This window comes from Sinocyclocheilus grahami, unplaced genomic scaffold (assembly GCF_001515645.1).
Source record: "Sinocyclocheilus grahami isolate Dianchi unplaced genomic scaffold, SAMN03320097.WGS_v1.1 scaffold1047.1, whole genome shotgun sequence".
NCBI lineage: Eukaryota > Metazoa > Chordata > Actinopteri > Cypriniformes > Cyprinidae > Sinocyclocheilus > Sinocyclocheilus grahami.
This window is the reverse complement of record NW_015506226.1, coordinates 69393-88254: the sequence shown is the minus strand read 5'-3', so window position 1 is coordinate 88254 and position 18862 is coordinate 69393. Positions and strand designations below refer to the sequence as shown.

Genomic DNA, 18862 nt, shown 5'->3' with positions numbered 1-18862 from the left:
AAAAGAAAAAAATCTTTTTAATAAAAAAAAAAAAAAAAAAAAAAAAAAAAAAAATTATATATATATATATATATATATATTTCAGTTTAATATTATACTGTATGATGAAAATGTGACAAAGTTTTCATTGACTAAAACAAAGACTATAGAATACCCAAGACGTGTCACTCGTATTGTTTTGAATAGGGGAAAATTAAACACTCAATATGGCTGCTTAATCGAAGGAAGCCCCGCCTTTTGAGTAAAAGAGCCAATCGCTAATCAGTAAAGTCATTGCATCACTGCAGCTGCTGTTAGAAGTCCCGGGTGCTATAGAAACAGTCAGCGTTCTGAGACGTGCACTTAGGACTGCGCATGCACATTGTCTGGTCTAGCCTGAAAAATAAGCTTTTTAGCGCTATTTGAGCAAAAGAAACAACATTTATGAAACCGTTGTCAGATTTCATTGATTTCAAATATGAAATTTAATCATCAACTTGGGGAACAGTTTTGGAGAATTTGATATTTTCCCATTCAAAGAGATAGGAGCTGCGCTTGCATGCTCGAGAGGTGTTTCAAAGATGGCCTCAGAGTGAAATGACTTGCCTTAAAGGGACTTTAACTAAAACTAGACTAAAAAGCTCAGACATTTAGTCGACTACAACTTGACTAAACAAAAACAGGACAAGGTTGACTAAATATGATAATAACTAAAAAGTACATTTGACACCAGGACTAAGACTAATTTAAAAAATGGCTGACAAAATTAACACTATGTTGCCTTGGGGATATGTAACCCAAAATCCAATGTATTGTCATTAGTGGTTCAACAGATCACAAAACTCACGGTTCGGATCACATTGTGGGTCTTGAGTCACAGATCGGATCATTTTTCGGATCAGCAAGAAAAAAATAATTACTTATATCCATGTAACTTTGAGTCTTACCTTTCAGATAGGTCCTTCAAAGTATCTTGGGGAGGTGAGGTGTCCAAGTCGCAACATCTAACTACTGGGGTGCCTCAGGGCTCAGTTTTTGGACAACTTCTCTTCTCTGTCTACATGGCATCATTAGGTTCTGTCATTCAGAAACATGGCTTTTCATACCACTGCTATGCTGATGACACTCAACTCTACCTCTCATTCCATCCTGATGATCCGACGATAGCGGCTCGCATCTCAGCTTGTCTAACAGACATTTCTTGCTGGATGAAGGACCATCACCTTCAACTCAACCTTGCCAAGACAGAACTGCTTGTGGTTCCAGCAAACCCATTGTTTCATCACAATTTCACCATCCAGTTAGGCACATCAACCATAACTCCTTCAAAAACAGAAAGCTTGGAGTTATGATTGATGATCAGCTTACTTTCTCAGGCCACATTGCTAAAACTGTCTGGTCCTGCAGATTTGCTTTATTCAACATCAAGAAGATCAGGCCCTTTCTTTTGGAACATGCTTCACATCTCCTTGTTCAAGCTCTTGTTCTGTCCAGGCTGGACTATTGCAATGCTCTCTTGGCAGGTCTTCCAGCCAGTTCTATCAAACCTTTACAATTAATCCAGAACGCGGCAGCAAGATTAATTTTTAATGAGCCAAAAAATAATGCACGTCACATCAATTTGCACTGGCTACCAATAGCTGCTTGCATAAAATTCAAGGCATTGATGTTTGCCTACAAAACCACCATTGGCTCTGCACCCCTTTACCTAAATTCATTACTTCAGACTTATGTGCCCTCTAGAAGCTTGCAAGTGAACGTCACTTTATTGGGCCATCCCAAAGAAGCACAAAATCACTTTTACGGACTTTTAAATTAAATGTTCCCTCCTGGTGGAATGACCTGCCCAACTCAATCCGAGCAGCTGATTCCTTAGCCATCTTCAAGAATCGGCTAAAAACACATATCTTCCATCTTTATTTGACCCTCTAACTCTAGCACTCTCTATTCTAATTCTATTCTTTAAAACACTTGTCCCTTTTAGATTTGCACTCTATTCATTTGCTGCTTGTTTTCTTTAAAAAAACAAAAAAAAACTAACACTTACTTTCTAATCTTTTTGTATTCTATCAGTTTTCTTTATATTTATTATACAATTAACAAAAGCAAAAAAGACCTCTAACACTAGCTTGCTCTATTCTTTTTCTATTCTATCGGTTTTCTTTTTATTTATTATACTATTAAAAAAAACCTTGCTACGTGTACTGCGTTAAGCTAACTGAGACTTGTTATAGCACTTGTATATCTTTGCTCTTTTGTTGATTTTTATTGCTTCCATTGTCCTCATTTGTAAGGCGTTTTGGATAAAAGCGTCTGCTAAATGACTAAATGTAAATGTAACTTTGCTTTCCTTTTTATTACTTAAAGCACACTTTAAGTACTTCTTCAATGTACAATGCATGAAAACTACTAGCCTAACTAAGAAAGTTAAAACATGATTAAAGGTAAGTGAAACAGTCAGTAAAATAAATAAATAAAACTAAATAACTAACTAACTAAATAAATAAATAAAACCAATTAAACAAATTACAAGCATAGATAAACACAATATAAAAAAGGCTGCATTTACACTTAACATTAACATGTGACCTGTAGCCGGATGTTGTCCACATACACATTGAAAAGACAAGTGTAAACGCGCTTCTGATCGGAATGTTATACGATCAGCGTGTCCTGGTCCAGAGATGGTCGAGGACGCATTGTGATCGTATCTCAGTGTAATGTAAATGCAATCCAGACATCGTGTCTGCATTCGCAGGTTGACGTCACACAAAACACTACCCCCTCTCTCCCAAATTGTCAGAAGGAAACAGAGCAACAACAGAACCTGAATTCACACATATCTGAATTATCACACACCTGCAGTTGTCACGCCACGCCGCAACAGCGTGAGGCTGTTTACACTGGACACGACAAAGGAACTGTTGCAAATCATTTGAACTTTTGTGTCAGTACATCATAAACAGAACGAGGCAACAGTTTACTGTCTGGGATTTGCCGCATCCAGTGTAGACAGCATCACTGATTATAATGTGTTCTATAGTATTTTGTTGCGTCGCACCGCTCGCGTCCGGTGTAACACTTATTTAAATATTGCGTGGGAAAGAGAGATCCGATCGGTTATCCAGATAGAGAAATCACTTGATGTTGCCAAGTATAAACGCGCCGTGTCTTGATTGACTGATGATCCGATCTGCTTGATCGGATCACAGTGATCGCATGTTAATGCCAATTCTAAACGCAGCCAAAATTACAAAATAAGGTCTCCGATACAGACAGCAGCAGGTATTTATAGGCTGCTATCCCTTTAAGGCCTGATGTGCAAATCCAATATAATGATACACATCTGCTTTCTTTCTGAGCTGTTTTTGTTCACTTAAGACATAACCAACTGCGTTTACGAGAATAATTGCTGAGATGGGTATTTTATTTGTGTGTGTCTATTAAGATGCAAAGAGATGCGAAAGAGGAATCAACTCTGTGTTCATGCACTGTTTTAAACGGGCCTCTGTGTGTGTGGCTGTGTGCACAGAAAAAAAGAGCAGGAGTACCGAATCGAGTTTTCTTTCACCTGTTCTTTCACTGGCATGGTTTAACATCACTTGAATGTGTAAATTGGCAAAACAAAACACATATAAATGATAAAATTTAACTCTATGATGTTAAATTTTGCATTTAATCCACAAATCACATGCGTGCCAAACCGTGGGTCCTGGTCCGTACAGTTCACGGATCAACTACGATCCATTCAACCCCTAATTGTCATTCATCTTACTTATACAATGACTAATAAATAAAAGTAGGGATAGGCATATAATACAAAGCCTTAAATCCCATAATCTGCGTTGTCTCAAATATTTCAAAATTTGCAATATTACAACTGTAAGTCCTTTGTGGTATGAATCACCCCATGGAGCTGTTTCTGATTGCTGACTCTGTGACCACAATGTAAGCATTGTGGTCACCCACATGCAGTTTTATGAGAGGTCCATTTTGATTTTAAACAAGAAATCTCTCCTGTTAAACATTACTTGGTGTTATTGGGAAAAATGGTCCAGCTGAGAAAAGAAATGAGAGTCTGTTTATTTTTTTTACTTTTTGATGTGTTAGAAGCCATAATTATGCAACTTATCACAAAAGTTCTGAGATAAAGTTGTGTCCAGATGTGGTCTAGCTGCCTATGTTTAAATATTCATCATATATATCTGTTTTTACATTTTACATCTGTAAAAAAAATTTTTTACTTTTATTTGCTTCTTTGGGGGTGATGCATTGCTAATTCACTTAAATAGTTGCACAGCACTCGAAAATGTCCATGAACGGTTATTCCAGAGGTAGGTTTTCCAACACAGCAGGAAGAAAAAATACTAATTGAGAGTGCACATGTGAAACTAGACAGAGTGTGTGTTTGTGTGTGAAAGTATTAGTAGCATTTCTGATTAGTCTGAGGAGAGTGAGCAGGTCTTGGAAGGAACCTTGGTGCCTGACAGTCTCTCAGAGTGTAGGGCACTGATCTGAAGCATGAGAGGAGCTGTTTGGAGAACCTGGGAGTTTAACAGCAGAATGATAATGTGTAACATATTTTACTAGCTCTTAGTGTAAGAAATTCAGGTCTTCAGCTCACATTCTCATCTTTTACTCATCTCATTAATAAGTGTATCCTAATGAGTTATTCCATGTTTCACTCTGTCCATCACAGTGTATTACTAGCTTCGGAAAATAAACCACTCGAAAGTCACCATGTTTACGAGACACTAATCAAACATGTTGGACTTTGACGCAGATGCTGGGTTAGGCAGAAAATGTTGATACAAGCACAAATCTGTTTTCTATTTTTCCGTAACTCTAACAAAAATTTTGTTTGGGAGTATTATTTGTTGCTGTTAATCATCTTGAGTTTCCACATGTGTGATTATACCTGTTTGGAGTATGTTGAATAGTGTATGAGAATAGTTTTAAAAATTTGACTTACTGAAGACCAGTGTTGGGGAGTAACTAGTTACATGTAATGGGATTACGTAATTGAATTACAAAATAAAAATAATTGTAATCAGTTACAGTTACTGAGAAAAAATGTGTAATTAAATTAGTTACTTATGAAAATGTTAAGGATTACAAAGGGGGTTACATCTGTTTTTTTTCACACACACCCCCACATACAGATTTAATTGATTTCTTTCATAAATTGCAGTGACTGCTCTAAAATATGAAACACCAATGTTTCATGAGTTTAGAACATGCTTATTCGATAACTCGATAATTTCCTATATGAGTTTATGTATAGCTATGCTTCATTTTTTTTTTAAAGATTAACAGTTTTTTTCCCAAGGCATTGTTAGATTCCAGTGTTTACTGTCATAGCTGTGTAAAGATTTGATTTCAAAAACAGTATCATAGATAATAAAATATTTCTTGTTATGATTTTAAATAAGTATTTAACCTCAGAATGATCTCAAAGTAAGTCTGATTTTGTGGTGGCTGTGCTTCAAAAGGGACATTGATCTTCCACAAGTTGATATGATTCTTTAGGGTCTTCATGAAAGACCTCTGTGAAGTTGACCCCCCACCCAACGCAAAATGTCGGCAAAATAGTCGCAATTGTTTGTGCTCCGTTTGTGCTGGTTTGTGCTGTAAAAATTTTCGTTTGTGCTGCTTTGGTTTTTTAGATATTAAAATAATATTTATAGGTCATTCTGAGGTCACTCGGCCCCCCAACATACTCCAAATTCACCCCAAATAGTCTCATTTGTTTGTGCTTCGTTTGTGCTGGTTTGTGCAGGTAAAAGTTTCGTTTGTGCTGCTTCGGTTTTTAAAATATTAGACATTGAATTATGTGCAATGATGTCACCAGCCCCCCACATGCTCCAAATTCACCCAAAACAGGCTCAATCGTTTGTGCTTTGTTTGTGCTGATTTGTACAGGTAAAAGTTTAGTTTGTGCTGCTTCGGTTTTTAAAATATTAGACACTGAATTATAGGCGATGACGTCACTCAGCCCCCCCCACATGCTCCAAATTCATGAAAAATTATCTTGTTTGTTTGTGCTTCATTTGTGCTGGTTTGTGCCGTAAAAAAATTAGTTTGTGCTGCTTCAGTTTTTAAGATATTAAAATAATATTTATTGCTCATTTTCTGAGGTCACTCAGCCCCCCACTGCTCCAAAATTGACCCCAAATAAGTTTGTTTGTTTGTGCTTCGTTTATGCTGGTTTGTGCAGGTAAAAGTTTTGTTTGTGCTGCTTCGGTTTTTAAAATATTAGTAAATGCTGAGGCCCATCCCCACAGTAAAAAGAAAACCAAAAAATGAGGGAGTACCCTTTTCAAATTTTTTTCTGCGGAAAAAAAAATGGAGAGATTGCGCGGGCGCCTCCATATCATATAGTAATACTATAATACTCCGACAAATACTTGGCATGCGCATAGGCTATATAGCGATTTTATTTCATATACAAATAATAATAATAATACCCTGTTTTGGTCATATTTACTATTAATTGCCCAGCTCCCCATCAATGATCTAGCACAGAGACATATAGTTCTAAACTGAATGTGCAAGAGAAGCATTAGCCTACTTCTAATTTGGCCAAAGAAAATCTGTTAAAATCTAAATTTTTCTATATTAATTTGTGCATTTTTTCAATTGTTTATTAAAGGTGCAAAAAGTCATAAAAAAATCTATATTTTACTTTTTCGGGCAGCATTTTGTGTACGGTTCTAATTTCAAATTTGGTTTTCAGGATGGCATTTAAAAATACAACAATCCTTCTTTTTTCATTTTTTTCGTCATGGTAAAAAAGGAAAAATTAATGGATGCAAAAGTATAGGCTACACGGACCTGGAAACAGTAGGCTATTGCATGTTTTATTTGTGCGCAGAAACGAAAATAGGCCTATGTATATCAAGTCTTTATTTTTTTAATGTAAAGACATAATGAAATAGGCCAAGTTTTTTTTTTTTTTCGTTTAATTGGTCTAATTGAACAAATATTGCTACTAACAATTAAGTGACTGCGACTATTTCATGTGATTTGGTTTGCTGTTTCAATTTATTACTTATTACTTCAACTGTATTGTTAAAAAAGACAGTAAAAACAAAAATACCGGTACAAACCAGCACAAACAAACAAGACTATTGGGGTAAATTTGGAGCATGTGGGGGGCATCAAAATTGACATCAAAATTATCATTAAATATTATTTTAATATCTAGAAAACCGAAGCAGCACAAGCAAAACTTTTACCTGCACAAACCAGCACAAATGAAGCACAAACAAAGAAGATTATTTTGGGTGAATTTGGAGCATGTGGGGGGCATCAAAATTGACATCAAAATTATCATTAAATATTATTTTAATATCTTAAAAACCGAAGCAGCACAAACGAAACTTTTACCTGTACATACCAGCACAAACGAAGCACAACCAAACAAACCTATTTGGGGTCAATTTTGGAGCAGTGGGGGGCTGAGTGACCTCAGAAAATGAGCAATAAATATTATTTTAATATCTTAAAAACCGAAGCAGCACAAACTAATTTTTTTACGGCACAAACGAAGCACAAACAAACCAGAACATTTTTTGTGAATTTGGAGCATGTGGGGGGCTGGTGACGTCATCGCATATAATTCAATGTCTAATATTCTAAAAACCGAAGCAGCACAAACAAAACTTTTACCTGCACAAACCAGCACAAACGAAGCACAAACAAATGAGACTATTTGGGGTGAATTTGGAGTATGTTGGGGGGCTGAGTGACCTCAGAATGACCTATAAATATTATTTTAATATCTAAAAAACCAAAGCAGCACAAACGAAAATTTTTACAGCACAAACGGAGCACAAACGATTGAGACTATTTTGCCAACGTTTTGCGTTGGGTGGGGGGCCAACTTCACGGAGGTCTTCATGAACGGTCTGCAACATACTTTGGTTATAATTCCTCAGTGGTCGTGTAAAACCACGCTTTTTACCTTGCTCTGCTCACAGCGACTCATTTTGGGCATTGTCCCTTTAAATGCTAATGAGCTCTGCTCACCCGCCCCTTTCTTCGTGGAAGAGCAAAGGCGATTTGCAAATAATCATAAAAAATATAAAGTGTCAGACTTACTTCTTCTGGAGGTGCAGCTGGATCACGAACACTAGGTACTGATCTAGCCTTGAGTTTTAACTTTTTAACAAAACCTGCCTTGAAAATCAAAACGGCTTGATAATTGAGACTGTTTAGGATTCTGGGGAATTAAAAAAAAATGAGTGAATGGATTTTTAATCATTGTAGGGTGGTTGTGTCCACACACTGTTAAGATACATTTATATGCAAACACCATGTAAAAGTGAATTTTGCATCCAATGTCTTACCCTGCCTAGTTTACATGTTTAAAAATGATAAACAGGTGAAAACATTAAAAATGTAGAAAAGTAATCAAAAGGTAATCAAATGTAATCAGTTACATTACTTTAATAAAGTAATTGAAAAGTTACACTACTTATTACATTTTAAGTAGGGTAACTTGTAATCTGTAACCTATTACATTTCCAAAGTAACCTTCCCAACACTGCTGAAGACATACAGTATATGTTCAATATTAATAGACCATGTTATTGTTATTTGCTGTAATGGCAGTTAATTTGACTCATAAGTCATCTCTTTTCTATGTTTCCATCTTTATGTAGACTCCCATGAACCAGGCTTCTACACGGTCTCACTGCATCTTTACCATTCACCTGTGCAGCAAAGAGCTGGGTTCAGCCATGGTGCGGTGCTCCAAGTTGCACCTGGTGGATCTGGCTGGGTCTGAAAGAGTGGGAAAGTCAGGTGTGGGTGGTCAGATCCTAACAGAAGCAAAATATATTAACCTCTCGCTGCACTACTTGGAGCAGGTCAGAGGACTTTATTTGTTATTTTTTTAAGGTGCACTATGGAATTTTGCCCTCTCTAACCATGTGGTTGAAACATGGAATTCCAAGTCACTTTCAGAAATGTTTTATGTTGTGCTTTCAGCTCTTTTATGCTGATAAATTTGAGGTTTTGAGGTTTATTCATAGTTGCTTTTGATTACCATATCAGTACAGATCAGCACATATATGAAAAATGTAATCTGACTCTGAGCAAGTAGCATATGTGCCACCATAGTAGCCAGACCTTTTCTGTTCTAGAATATAATGTACATATAAACATACAAGGACAAACAGTGTAAACATTAAATTTCCTGCCAAGTCTGATCTAGCGGTTCAAAATATAAATCATTATTTTAAGCTTATAGAGAATTGGGGTAATGCGAGAATGCCGTTTTGAACACAGTTTTTCCATGTACTTGCTCAGTAATGAAATTTTTTTCATTTTTACCCAAATCTCCATAGTGCACTCAAAAATTATGATTTGAAATATATTGAAAAAATAATTTTAATTTAAATAATTTTGAATATAAACCTTTGTTTATATTGATATTACCCTTCTGGATTTTAAAATGAGTTTTAATCATATTACTGAAGCCACAATTTGGTGGGTTTTATTTGCTGTCTGGTTTAGGTCATCATAGCCCTGTCGGAGAAGAATAGATCCCACATCCCTTACCGCAATTCCATGATGACCTCTGTGCTTAGAGACAGTTTGGGTGGTAACTGTATGACCACCATGATCGCTGCTGTGTCTGTGGAGAGGAGGAACACTGATGTACATCTCTTAAACTCAAATTTAAAAAAATTGTGCACAAAAAAATGAATTTGTTTGAAATTTTGACATCACTCTTGCACATCATTCTCTCTCTTTTTGTCAGGAGTCTATATCCACCTGTCGTTTTGCTCAAAGAGTGGCTTTCATTAAGAATGATGCTTTGCTCAATGAAGAACTGGATCCTGCTCTGGTAAGTCTGACATTATCATCTGACTTTATTTCTTTAAAAAATATCCTGTTAAATGTATTTTTTTAAATGGTAGGCAGCTGGTTCCACTCAATCTGGAATTTTGCATAAATGCAAAAAATTTCCCCACGAAATGCAAACAGACAGTGACTTCTGTGTGAGCTGTGCTTCATGCATCAATGTACTATCGACAGTATGCAAAGGACCTTTTTTTGTCTGTGACTACACCTTCAGAGATCGAAAATCATAGACACCCCAAACTTGGCAGGATGCTCAGGCACACAGACACACATCCGACACCAAGTAGCACTATAATAAGGCAATTTAGCTTTTGGATCATAACTCTGGAACCCTAAGGGTTAGAGATAAATTGCCCTGAATCCTTAAGTTAATATCTACAGAATGTAGATCTTCATTTTCATTTATAATATTTTTCAGTAATTTAAAATTTACAAAGAACCCTACTTTTTCGAAGTACTCTTAGGCTCTTCACCAAATTTTGCACATGGTAGCTAGTACTGTTATGTTTCACTGTAAATTCATGGTAACCCATATTCAGGCTTTTAATTTCTTTACAGAATTGCCAGTTAATGCAGCTTAATTACCTTCCACATTTTTAGTTCGTTGCTGCTTGGAATAACAAACAGCTGTTCCAAAAGCATGGGTATATCACCCAACAAAGTTCTAAGAGTGAAACGGTATATTTGAAAAGCTTCAGAAATACCAGCTGCTTAAGTATCTTTTAAAGTATCTGCATCATAACACGCACAGCATTTTGTACTTCCCAAATTCCCCTAGAGATGTTGACTCTTACATTGACACCTACCTTTTGATACTCACCTGCGATTCCACGAACAGTCTCCTAGTCATCACCTTCTCATTCACAAGTCAACTCCAAGTCTCCAAGTTGTCTCCTGGTACTCATTTACATTTAATCATTTAGCAGATGCTTTTATCCAAAGCGACTTGCAAATGAGGCGAACAATAAAAACAATCAGACCAACAAGAGAGCAACAGTATACAAGTGCTGTGACAAGTCTCAGTTAGTCTAGCACAGTACACATAGCAGGGAACAACGCTAAGGATTTTGTGGTTCAAATTTTTACTTGCCCTGCCAACATTTTCACTGGCCCTGCCACAAAAAAATAAAATAGTTGCTGTTATCATTGTTTTTGATCTTATCTTGTATTCTAATAAATAAGCTTATATGACACCATTATTTTAGATACCAATTAGATTTTACAATTCTCTATTTCAATTTTGATACCACAGCTAAAATCACTAGCCAAAAATAAACATAAATATAAAGTCTAAACATTATTAAAGACAAGTGACAGCCAGTAAATAAAAACAAATTTACAAATTACAAGTAATAGCACAATTAAATATAGGCCTATAGCACAAAGATGAATGAAATTATGCTTTAGGTTATGTTTGTAGTATGTTCAGGCAAAGAAATGGAAAAATCACACATAAAATAACATTTGCATATTATTAACTCTGTGTTGCACCTTGATTTTTCATAACCATTTGAAATTAGAAGCAGACACTGCATTTTAATCATGAATTGATCCCAAAAAACCCCCCAAAAAACAATACATGTGCAATGTTTGATTTTTATTAGACTGTATAATTTAAAAATCTGAAGCAAAATCAGAGTGGTCTGACTTTAGCTTTGTGAAATTATGCTACAAAAAACATCTACATGACACAGAAACAGTAGACGGGCTGAATGAGACGCAGATTCACTCTTTGACAGCAGGCGGCGGTTATGGACCAGTGATAGAGCATTTCCTTGGTTACTGCTGTAAACACAGCAGCGCTAATTTAAATGCATTATACGGAGACAAAGAAAACACCATTTCTAAAAACAGCCAGTTCCCCTCAGAAACACATTCATATAAAATTCAGTGTTTGGATTTTCTTCCAATATTTTGCACATCGTGAACAGTGATCTTGCTCTGACTTCTACAGTATGTTCTCCTTTTTGTGTCTGACTTCATAGTCTCTGGCCTCTGTTAACGGCCGTTTACAGACTAATTATAATTAAATAATAACGTAATATTTCCACACAAATGGCATTTGGGACAATTATTGCAGTGCAGTTTGTGTGCAAGCACGGAACAGAAGATAGTCTGAAATATAAAAAAAATGGATGGTCGATCGGGGCATCTATTCTCCACTGTATAAATTAAATATAGATTAATCATTGTTAAAGCTACAAAGTTACTTGCCAAGAGGGGTATTTTGACATACTTTTGTATGTATTTGCCCGTTCAGGGGGCTCATGCGTGTCAGAGATGCGGCTGTCTGTGAGCATGCTGTTCAAAAACAAAGAACAAAGTACGCGAGTACTGAATGTAGTTGTCTTTGCGCACAAATGCTTTTTAATCACTTGAATTTTTTAATTAACAAGGCTTAAAAACACATGCAAATGATAAAATGTCATGACGACGCTGCAGTGGCCCATTGTTGGGCCCTGCATAGCAAGGTGTTTTTTTTTTAATGAGCTAGAGAGAATAGAATAGAATAGAATAGAATAGAATAGAATAGAATAGAATAGAATAGAATAGAATAGAATAGAATAGAATAGAATAGAATAGAATAGAATAGAATAGAATAGAATAGAATAGAATAGAATAGGAGAGAATAGAATAGAATAGAATAGAATAGAATAGAATAGAATAGAATAGAATAGGTAAGTGCTAGTATTAATTGGTCAAGTGCTGGCGAAAAAGATGTGTCTTTAGAAGTTTCTTGAAAATGGCTAAAGACTTTGACGCTCGAATTGTGATAGGCAGGTCGTTTCACTAGCTGGGTACAGTCCAGGAAAACGTCCGTGAGAGTGATTTTGTGTCTGTTTGGGATGGCACCACAAGGCGTCATTCACTTGCAGAAAGCAAGCTTCTGGATGGAGCATAAGTCTGAATTAGCAAGTTTAGGTATATTGGTGCAGCGCCAGTGGTTGTCTTATAGGCAAACATCAATACCTTGAATTTGATGTGAGCAACTATTGGCAGCCAATGCAAACTGATAAAAAGAGGTGTGGCGTGGGCTTTCTTCGGCTTGTTGAAGACCACTCTCACTGCTGCATTCTGAATCAGTTGCAGAGGCTTGATAGGACATGCCAGAAGGCCCGCCAAGAAAGCATTACAATATTCCAGTCTGGAGAGAACAAGAGGTTGGACAAAAAGTTGTGCGGCTTGCTCTTATAGGAAGGGTCTAATCTTCCTAATGTTGTATAAGGCAAATCTGCAGGACCGGGCTGTTGTAGCAGTATGGTCTGTGAAGCTTAACTGATCATCAATCACAACTCTTAAGATTCCTGGCTATCCTGGAAGGGAGTTATGGTTGACGAACATAGCTGTACTGTATAGAGAAGTTGTGATGAAGTGCTGGGTTGGCTGTAACCACGAACAGTTCTGTCTTGAAGGTTGAGCTGAAGGTGATGGTCCTTCATCCACCCTGAAATATCTCTCAGACAGGCTGCAATTTGAACAGCTACTGTTGGATCATCTGGCTGGAATGAGAAGTATAGTTAAGTGTCATCAGCATAGCAGTGATAGGAAAAGCCATTCTTATGAATGACAGATCCTAATGATGACATGTAGATGGAGAAGAGAAGTGGACCAAGCACTGAGCCCTGATGAACCCCAATAGCAAGAAGTGGTGATTTGGAAACCTCACCCCTCCAAGACACCCCGAAGGACCTACCTGAAAGGTAAGGCTTGAACCAATGGAGTGCAGTTCCTGAGATGCCCATCTTCATTTTAACTGTACAAAAGCAGCAGACAGACCCAGCAAGATGACTACTGAGGATTTGGAAGCTGGTCTTGCCAGTCTCAGGGCTTCAGTACCCGAGAGCAGGGCAGTCTCTTTTGCTTTTGAAGCCAGATTGGTTGTTGGTAAACCTCTCTGTGTTCTTCGTCTCGTCTGCTCCACCAGTGTGTATGTGTGCATCATTGTCAAACTGCAAAGATGAGAACTCTGTCATTCCGTATGTTGTTTCCATATTCATCCACTGAAATTTCTTTTCATCTGCATTTGTTGGTATCCTGCTGTCAGTTTGATAAATTGTGTTCATCAGTTCTTCCTCTCTCATCCCTGTATTTGGGTTTACCCTGACAGAAGGCCAGGCCCCAATAGCAACCGAAATGAACCCAGCAGGATTTACCATTCACACCCCTGAAGACATTCTTCTCTCCCTCTCAAAAGATGACCTTCCCCTGGAAGACTATGTGGAGGAGTTCCTTGAGCTTAGCCACCTGGTGTCCTTGAGTGATGGCACCTTAACGACCTGTTTTGGAGTGGGCTGAATGACCACCTGTTCAGTTTGCTGACAGCGGGAGCTACCACCTGCACACTGGTGCAATACATGATGTTTTCTGTGCTGTAACTGAGTGGCTTGCCATTCACTGTAGGCAAGATGGAAGAGGAGGACATCGCCACTTAGCAACAACCTCTCCAGCCCATGTCCACCATCCATTCATCATCCATATTCCCGTGACCCCAGCCACCTCGGAAATCCTCCCTAGTCCTTTCCCATGCACTCACACACCCACCACAAGCCCAGAGTCTGACAAAGTGTGTGAACCAGCCACAATGTGATGGAGCTCAGAAGCTTGAGCCTGAGTCATTGTTTATCACGGAGCCCAAACCTGCACTCTCTACATGTATGGGCTATAAACCAGAGCCCACCACAGACCCGGAGGCTGAGAATCTATGCCCCTGAGCCCTGGTATCTATGTTCTTTCCTGATGGAGTGGTTGGAGTTAGACATCGTGGAGCAGAGTTCCACTCATCTTCCTAACCTTGAAGTCTATTCCCCCCCAAATGAACTCCTTGATTCCCTGAACACCTCCTACTTCCGTGCCTCATCTCCGCTGCTGCTTCCATCTAGCCTCAGGTCTCCATAGCCTTCGCTGGTCCCACCCGGCTTTCAAGTCTCCTCATCTCTGCTGGTTCCACCAAGCCCTAGGTCTCCTTTGTCTCTACTGGTACTGCCCAGTCCTAAGTCTCCTTCGTCGGCCAGTGCCAATTACCCTTTGGCTCCCCTTTGGCTTCTCATTCCCTCAGCTCTAACTGGATTTGTCAGTCTTCAGCTCCCTCATGTCTCCCATGTGTTTCACTTTGTGCAGGGTTTGATTGGTGTGTAGAGTTGCGGTCTATGTAGAGCATTCCAAATCAGTCACTTATGAGGTTCCATTTCTGTTAGGATGATACCTAAAAAACCTTATCAGTCATTACCCTGCATCCACCACAGTCTCCTGGTCTCTGGTTGCACTTCATCCTTCCATCCCTCAGGTTCCACTGGGCTTCTCCTTCCCTCTGGTCCCGCATACCCACAGTTCCACCTTGGCCCTCCTGGCCTACTGTGTCACCTCGGATCTCCTTAGCTTCACCTGGGATTCCAGTCCCAGCTCCACCTCTGGCAGGCAGGCAGGCTCCTAGCTCCACCCATGCCATGCTGTCACTCTGCTCATATACCCATTATCCTCTGCTCATATACATTACCCAGCATCCTTTACTGTTCCCACCTGCTGTCCCTCTGCCATCACCTCCACCTGTCCCTTGTTAGCACCCAATCACAATGCTACAAAGATTATAATGCTAAGACTTGCAAGATGATCTGATTAAGAGAGTAAATAACATTTCAAGAACACTAGAGAAGCATGACCTTCATGTCAGGACGTCTTGCCAAACAACACTCTTGACCAAGCAGAAAATAAAAGGTAGAATTGAATAAGAGCCGAGACAGAGTTGAGCTTCCTGACAGCCTGATGGATGAAGCTGTCTTTAAGTCTGCTGGTCTTGGCCTGGAGACTCCGCAGTCTCCTCCCTGACAGACTGAAGAAGCTGTGTGTCGGGTGGATAGGATCACCCGCAATGCAGAGGGCTTTGCGAGTGAGACGGGTGCTGTAGATGCCCTGGACGCATTGCCAGTGCCATACCACACAGTGATGCAGCTAGGCAGAATGCTCTCTGTGGTACCTCTGTAGAAGGTGCACATGATGGGGGCCGAGGCTCTGGCTCTTCTCAGTTTGCGGAGGAAGTAGAGATGCTGCTGTAGTTTCTTGGCCAGTAATGCAGTGTTAACAGTCCAGGAGAGGTCCTCTGTGATGTGCACACCCGGGAACTTGGTGCTGCTCACTCTCCACAGTTGCACCGTTGATGGTCAGAGGAGCATGCGGAGTGTGCACACTCCTGAAGTCAACAAAAATCTCCTTCATCTTCTCCACATTCAGAGAGCGATTATTGCTTCTGCACCACCCTGCCAGGCGGCTCACCTCGCTCCTGTAGTTTGTCTCACCTCTGTTGCTAATGAGACCCACCACAGTCGTATTGTCCGCAAACTTAATGAAGAGGTTGGAGCTGTGTGACGGTGTGCAGTCGTGGGTCAGCAGAGTGAAGAGAAGGGGTCTCAGCACACATCCTTGAGGGGCCCCGGTGTTCAATGTGATGGTGCTGGATGTATTACTGCCGATCTGTACTGCCGTGCTCTCCCAGTCAGGAAGTCCAACAGCCAGTTGAACAGCAAGGTGTTGAACCCCAACTGGACCCATTTGTGAATGAGCTGTTGAGGGATGATTGTGTTAAATGTTGAACTGAAATCGATTAACAGCATTCTAACATATAAGTCTCTTTTGTCCAAAATTGGGAGGGGTCTGGAAGGGGTCCAGGAAGGGGGGAAGACAGACTTGATGTGGTGCATGACTAGCTGTTCAAAGCACTTCATAAGGATAGGAGTAAGTGGAACTGGAGACGACTTGGAAGCCCGTATTTATAATTCATTATAAGGGTATTCTTTAGGCATTATAAGGAATGAATAATACAATTTATAAAAAACCTTATATGTTGAATCATCTAATAAATAATCATAAGAACAGTTTTAATGTATTATCAGTAGCGAACCGTGACTCTTGGGCCTAGGCCCTCTCCCCCTACCCTCGTCGGGGGAAAAACTACCAGCCTAGCTATTGGCGTCCTCTTCTAAAAGTCATCTTTGACAATTCCACCTCTGAAACAAGAGGCTATCCAGCCTTAAGGCGGTCGCACACCGGACGACATGTGCAGCCCTGCACCGCGCCGTACCACGTCTTTAAAATTCCCACACATTGTTTTCCATGACTGTATGCACACCGGCGGCGCCACTGGCGACTGTCCGCGGATCCCGACTCTGGGCGCTGTTCATAATCCTGCCGCGCCTCAGCGCCACTCACATCATTTTCCATTAAATTACATAATATTTGTCCCAAATTATTGTTAATGTACATAATGACTTCATCCTAGGTTGGAAGATTGTGTAACTTACCAGTTCACATCAGAATGGCTTCCACTTTATCTGAGTTCAAGTCATATCTTAAAACACATATTTTCTCTCTGGCTTTTAACATGTAGTAATATGCGCCTTTGAATTGTTTTAATCTGCTTTTGCTGTCGTATGGCTTTTGAATTGTTTTTATTTGTTTTTCTGATTTTCTCCTTGTTATATATTATCGTATGTTGTGCAGCACTCCCTCCCATCACACAAAACCAACAAATGTAATGTGTTTAAGACAACACATCATGACAGCGCTGACACAAAACAAATTAGCGACCGACACTTCATGACAAACAAGCAGTGTTTATAATAAATAATATTATTATTGGCTCAGCGGCCTAGTAAATGTTCTCACTTACGTTATTTGCGGCTTCCATCGTGACATGAATAATAGCTAGTTAGTTTATCAGCGTATATATAATTTTTTTCAGAGAGATCTCCACAGTGGGCGGAAATTTAGAGGAAAGATATGATTGGTCAATTTTTCTGTCATTCGAAATTACTCCCCCATTGATATACAATTGCTTGGCCCTCTGTAATTTCATAGCTGGACCACGAATCACAGAGCCGCAAACACTAGGCGGAAACATTCAAATATGGAGAAAATGGGCAGTGTTAATAAGTCGATTCACTGAATACGCAGTTTTTTTTCACAGTTGTATTTATTTTATTTAGATGATGTTTGTCAAATTATGAATTGCTTAAAATTTGTAATAATAATTTTTTATTAAAAATATATTTTAAAACATTTAAAAATGTTAAATATTGTTTTTACAATAAGTTAGGCCCTCTCTGAGGGCCTAGAGGGCCCTGACGGTTCCCCACTGTGTATTATAATACCTACTTATTTGTGGTTATAGCTTTTAAGAGTATAATGATTTATAACACAATGAATATGTTGCATCCACTTAAGTTACAATTAATTATATTTCCCATATTTATAATGTATCATATTATACACAGACTTTTGTTTCCCACAGACTTACACTCTATGTGTGGCGGCATTTCCTCAGGAGGAAATATAATGTAAAATATGAGTAAAAAATAAAATATAATGTAAATATAAAACGGCAGACTGGCTTATTGAAAATGCAAATTCATTCTCTGCCAGCAGGAGGCGCTTTTGAAGTGGCAGAACTAGCGGTTTCCCTGGTAACAGCTGTACACATGTGCTCATGTGCTCATGAACACTACTTTATCAGGCATTATAGGAAAGATTAAATGGAAATGACATCAACATTTTTTTGACGACAATTGGTTTCATTCAAAGATACATTCATGTAGCAAATTAGCTCAAAGGGGAAATGTATATAAATAATTACAATTAATTATGATTAATTTCATTTATTTATATCAGCTGCCAGTAGTAACTGTAGCAGAATTAAATTGCCATCAACCAATCTGTTCGTCCAGCGAACATTCAGTGTAAGTTCATATCAACTCTAGGAAATAAATATTTCCGTGGCCACAGAAAATACTTTCATACAGTATTAATGAATTAGAGCATGTAGTAAGGATCAAAATCGTAAAGGGACAATTAATTTGCAAGGCAGAATCAGAAACTCATGTAATTTGTGCACAAGAGTTTTATTAACTAAACACTAACACAAACTAGTCTAACAAACAAACAAACAAACAATCACTAATTGTTTGAAAGGGCAAATGAGACTTGATGGATGAAACCATCAGGAAAACCAGAGAATGAAGCT

The 18862-nt window shown here is 38.6% G+C and overlaps 1 protein-coding gene across 1 annotated transcript in view; it reads left to right on the top strand.

Moving 5' to 3' along the window:
* Positions 1 to 18862, top strand: part of kif6 (kinesin family member 6) — a 56045-nt gene that overhangs the window by 30767 nt on the left and 6416 nt on the right. The window contains exons 7-9 of the mRNA XM_016251475.1: positions 8646 to 8852; positions 9502 to 9645; positions 9749 to 9835. Coding sequence (XP_016106961.1) covers positions 8646 to 8852; positions 9502 to 9645; positions 9749 to 9835 — 438 coding nt within the window. The remainder of the gene's footprint in view (positions 1 to 8645; positions 8853 to 9501; positions 9646 to 9748; positions 9836 to 18862) is intronic.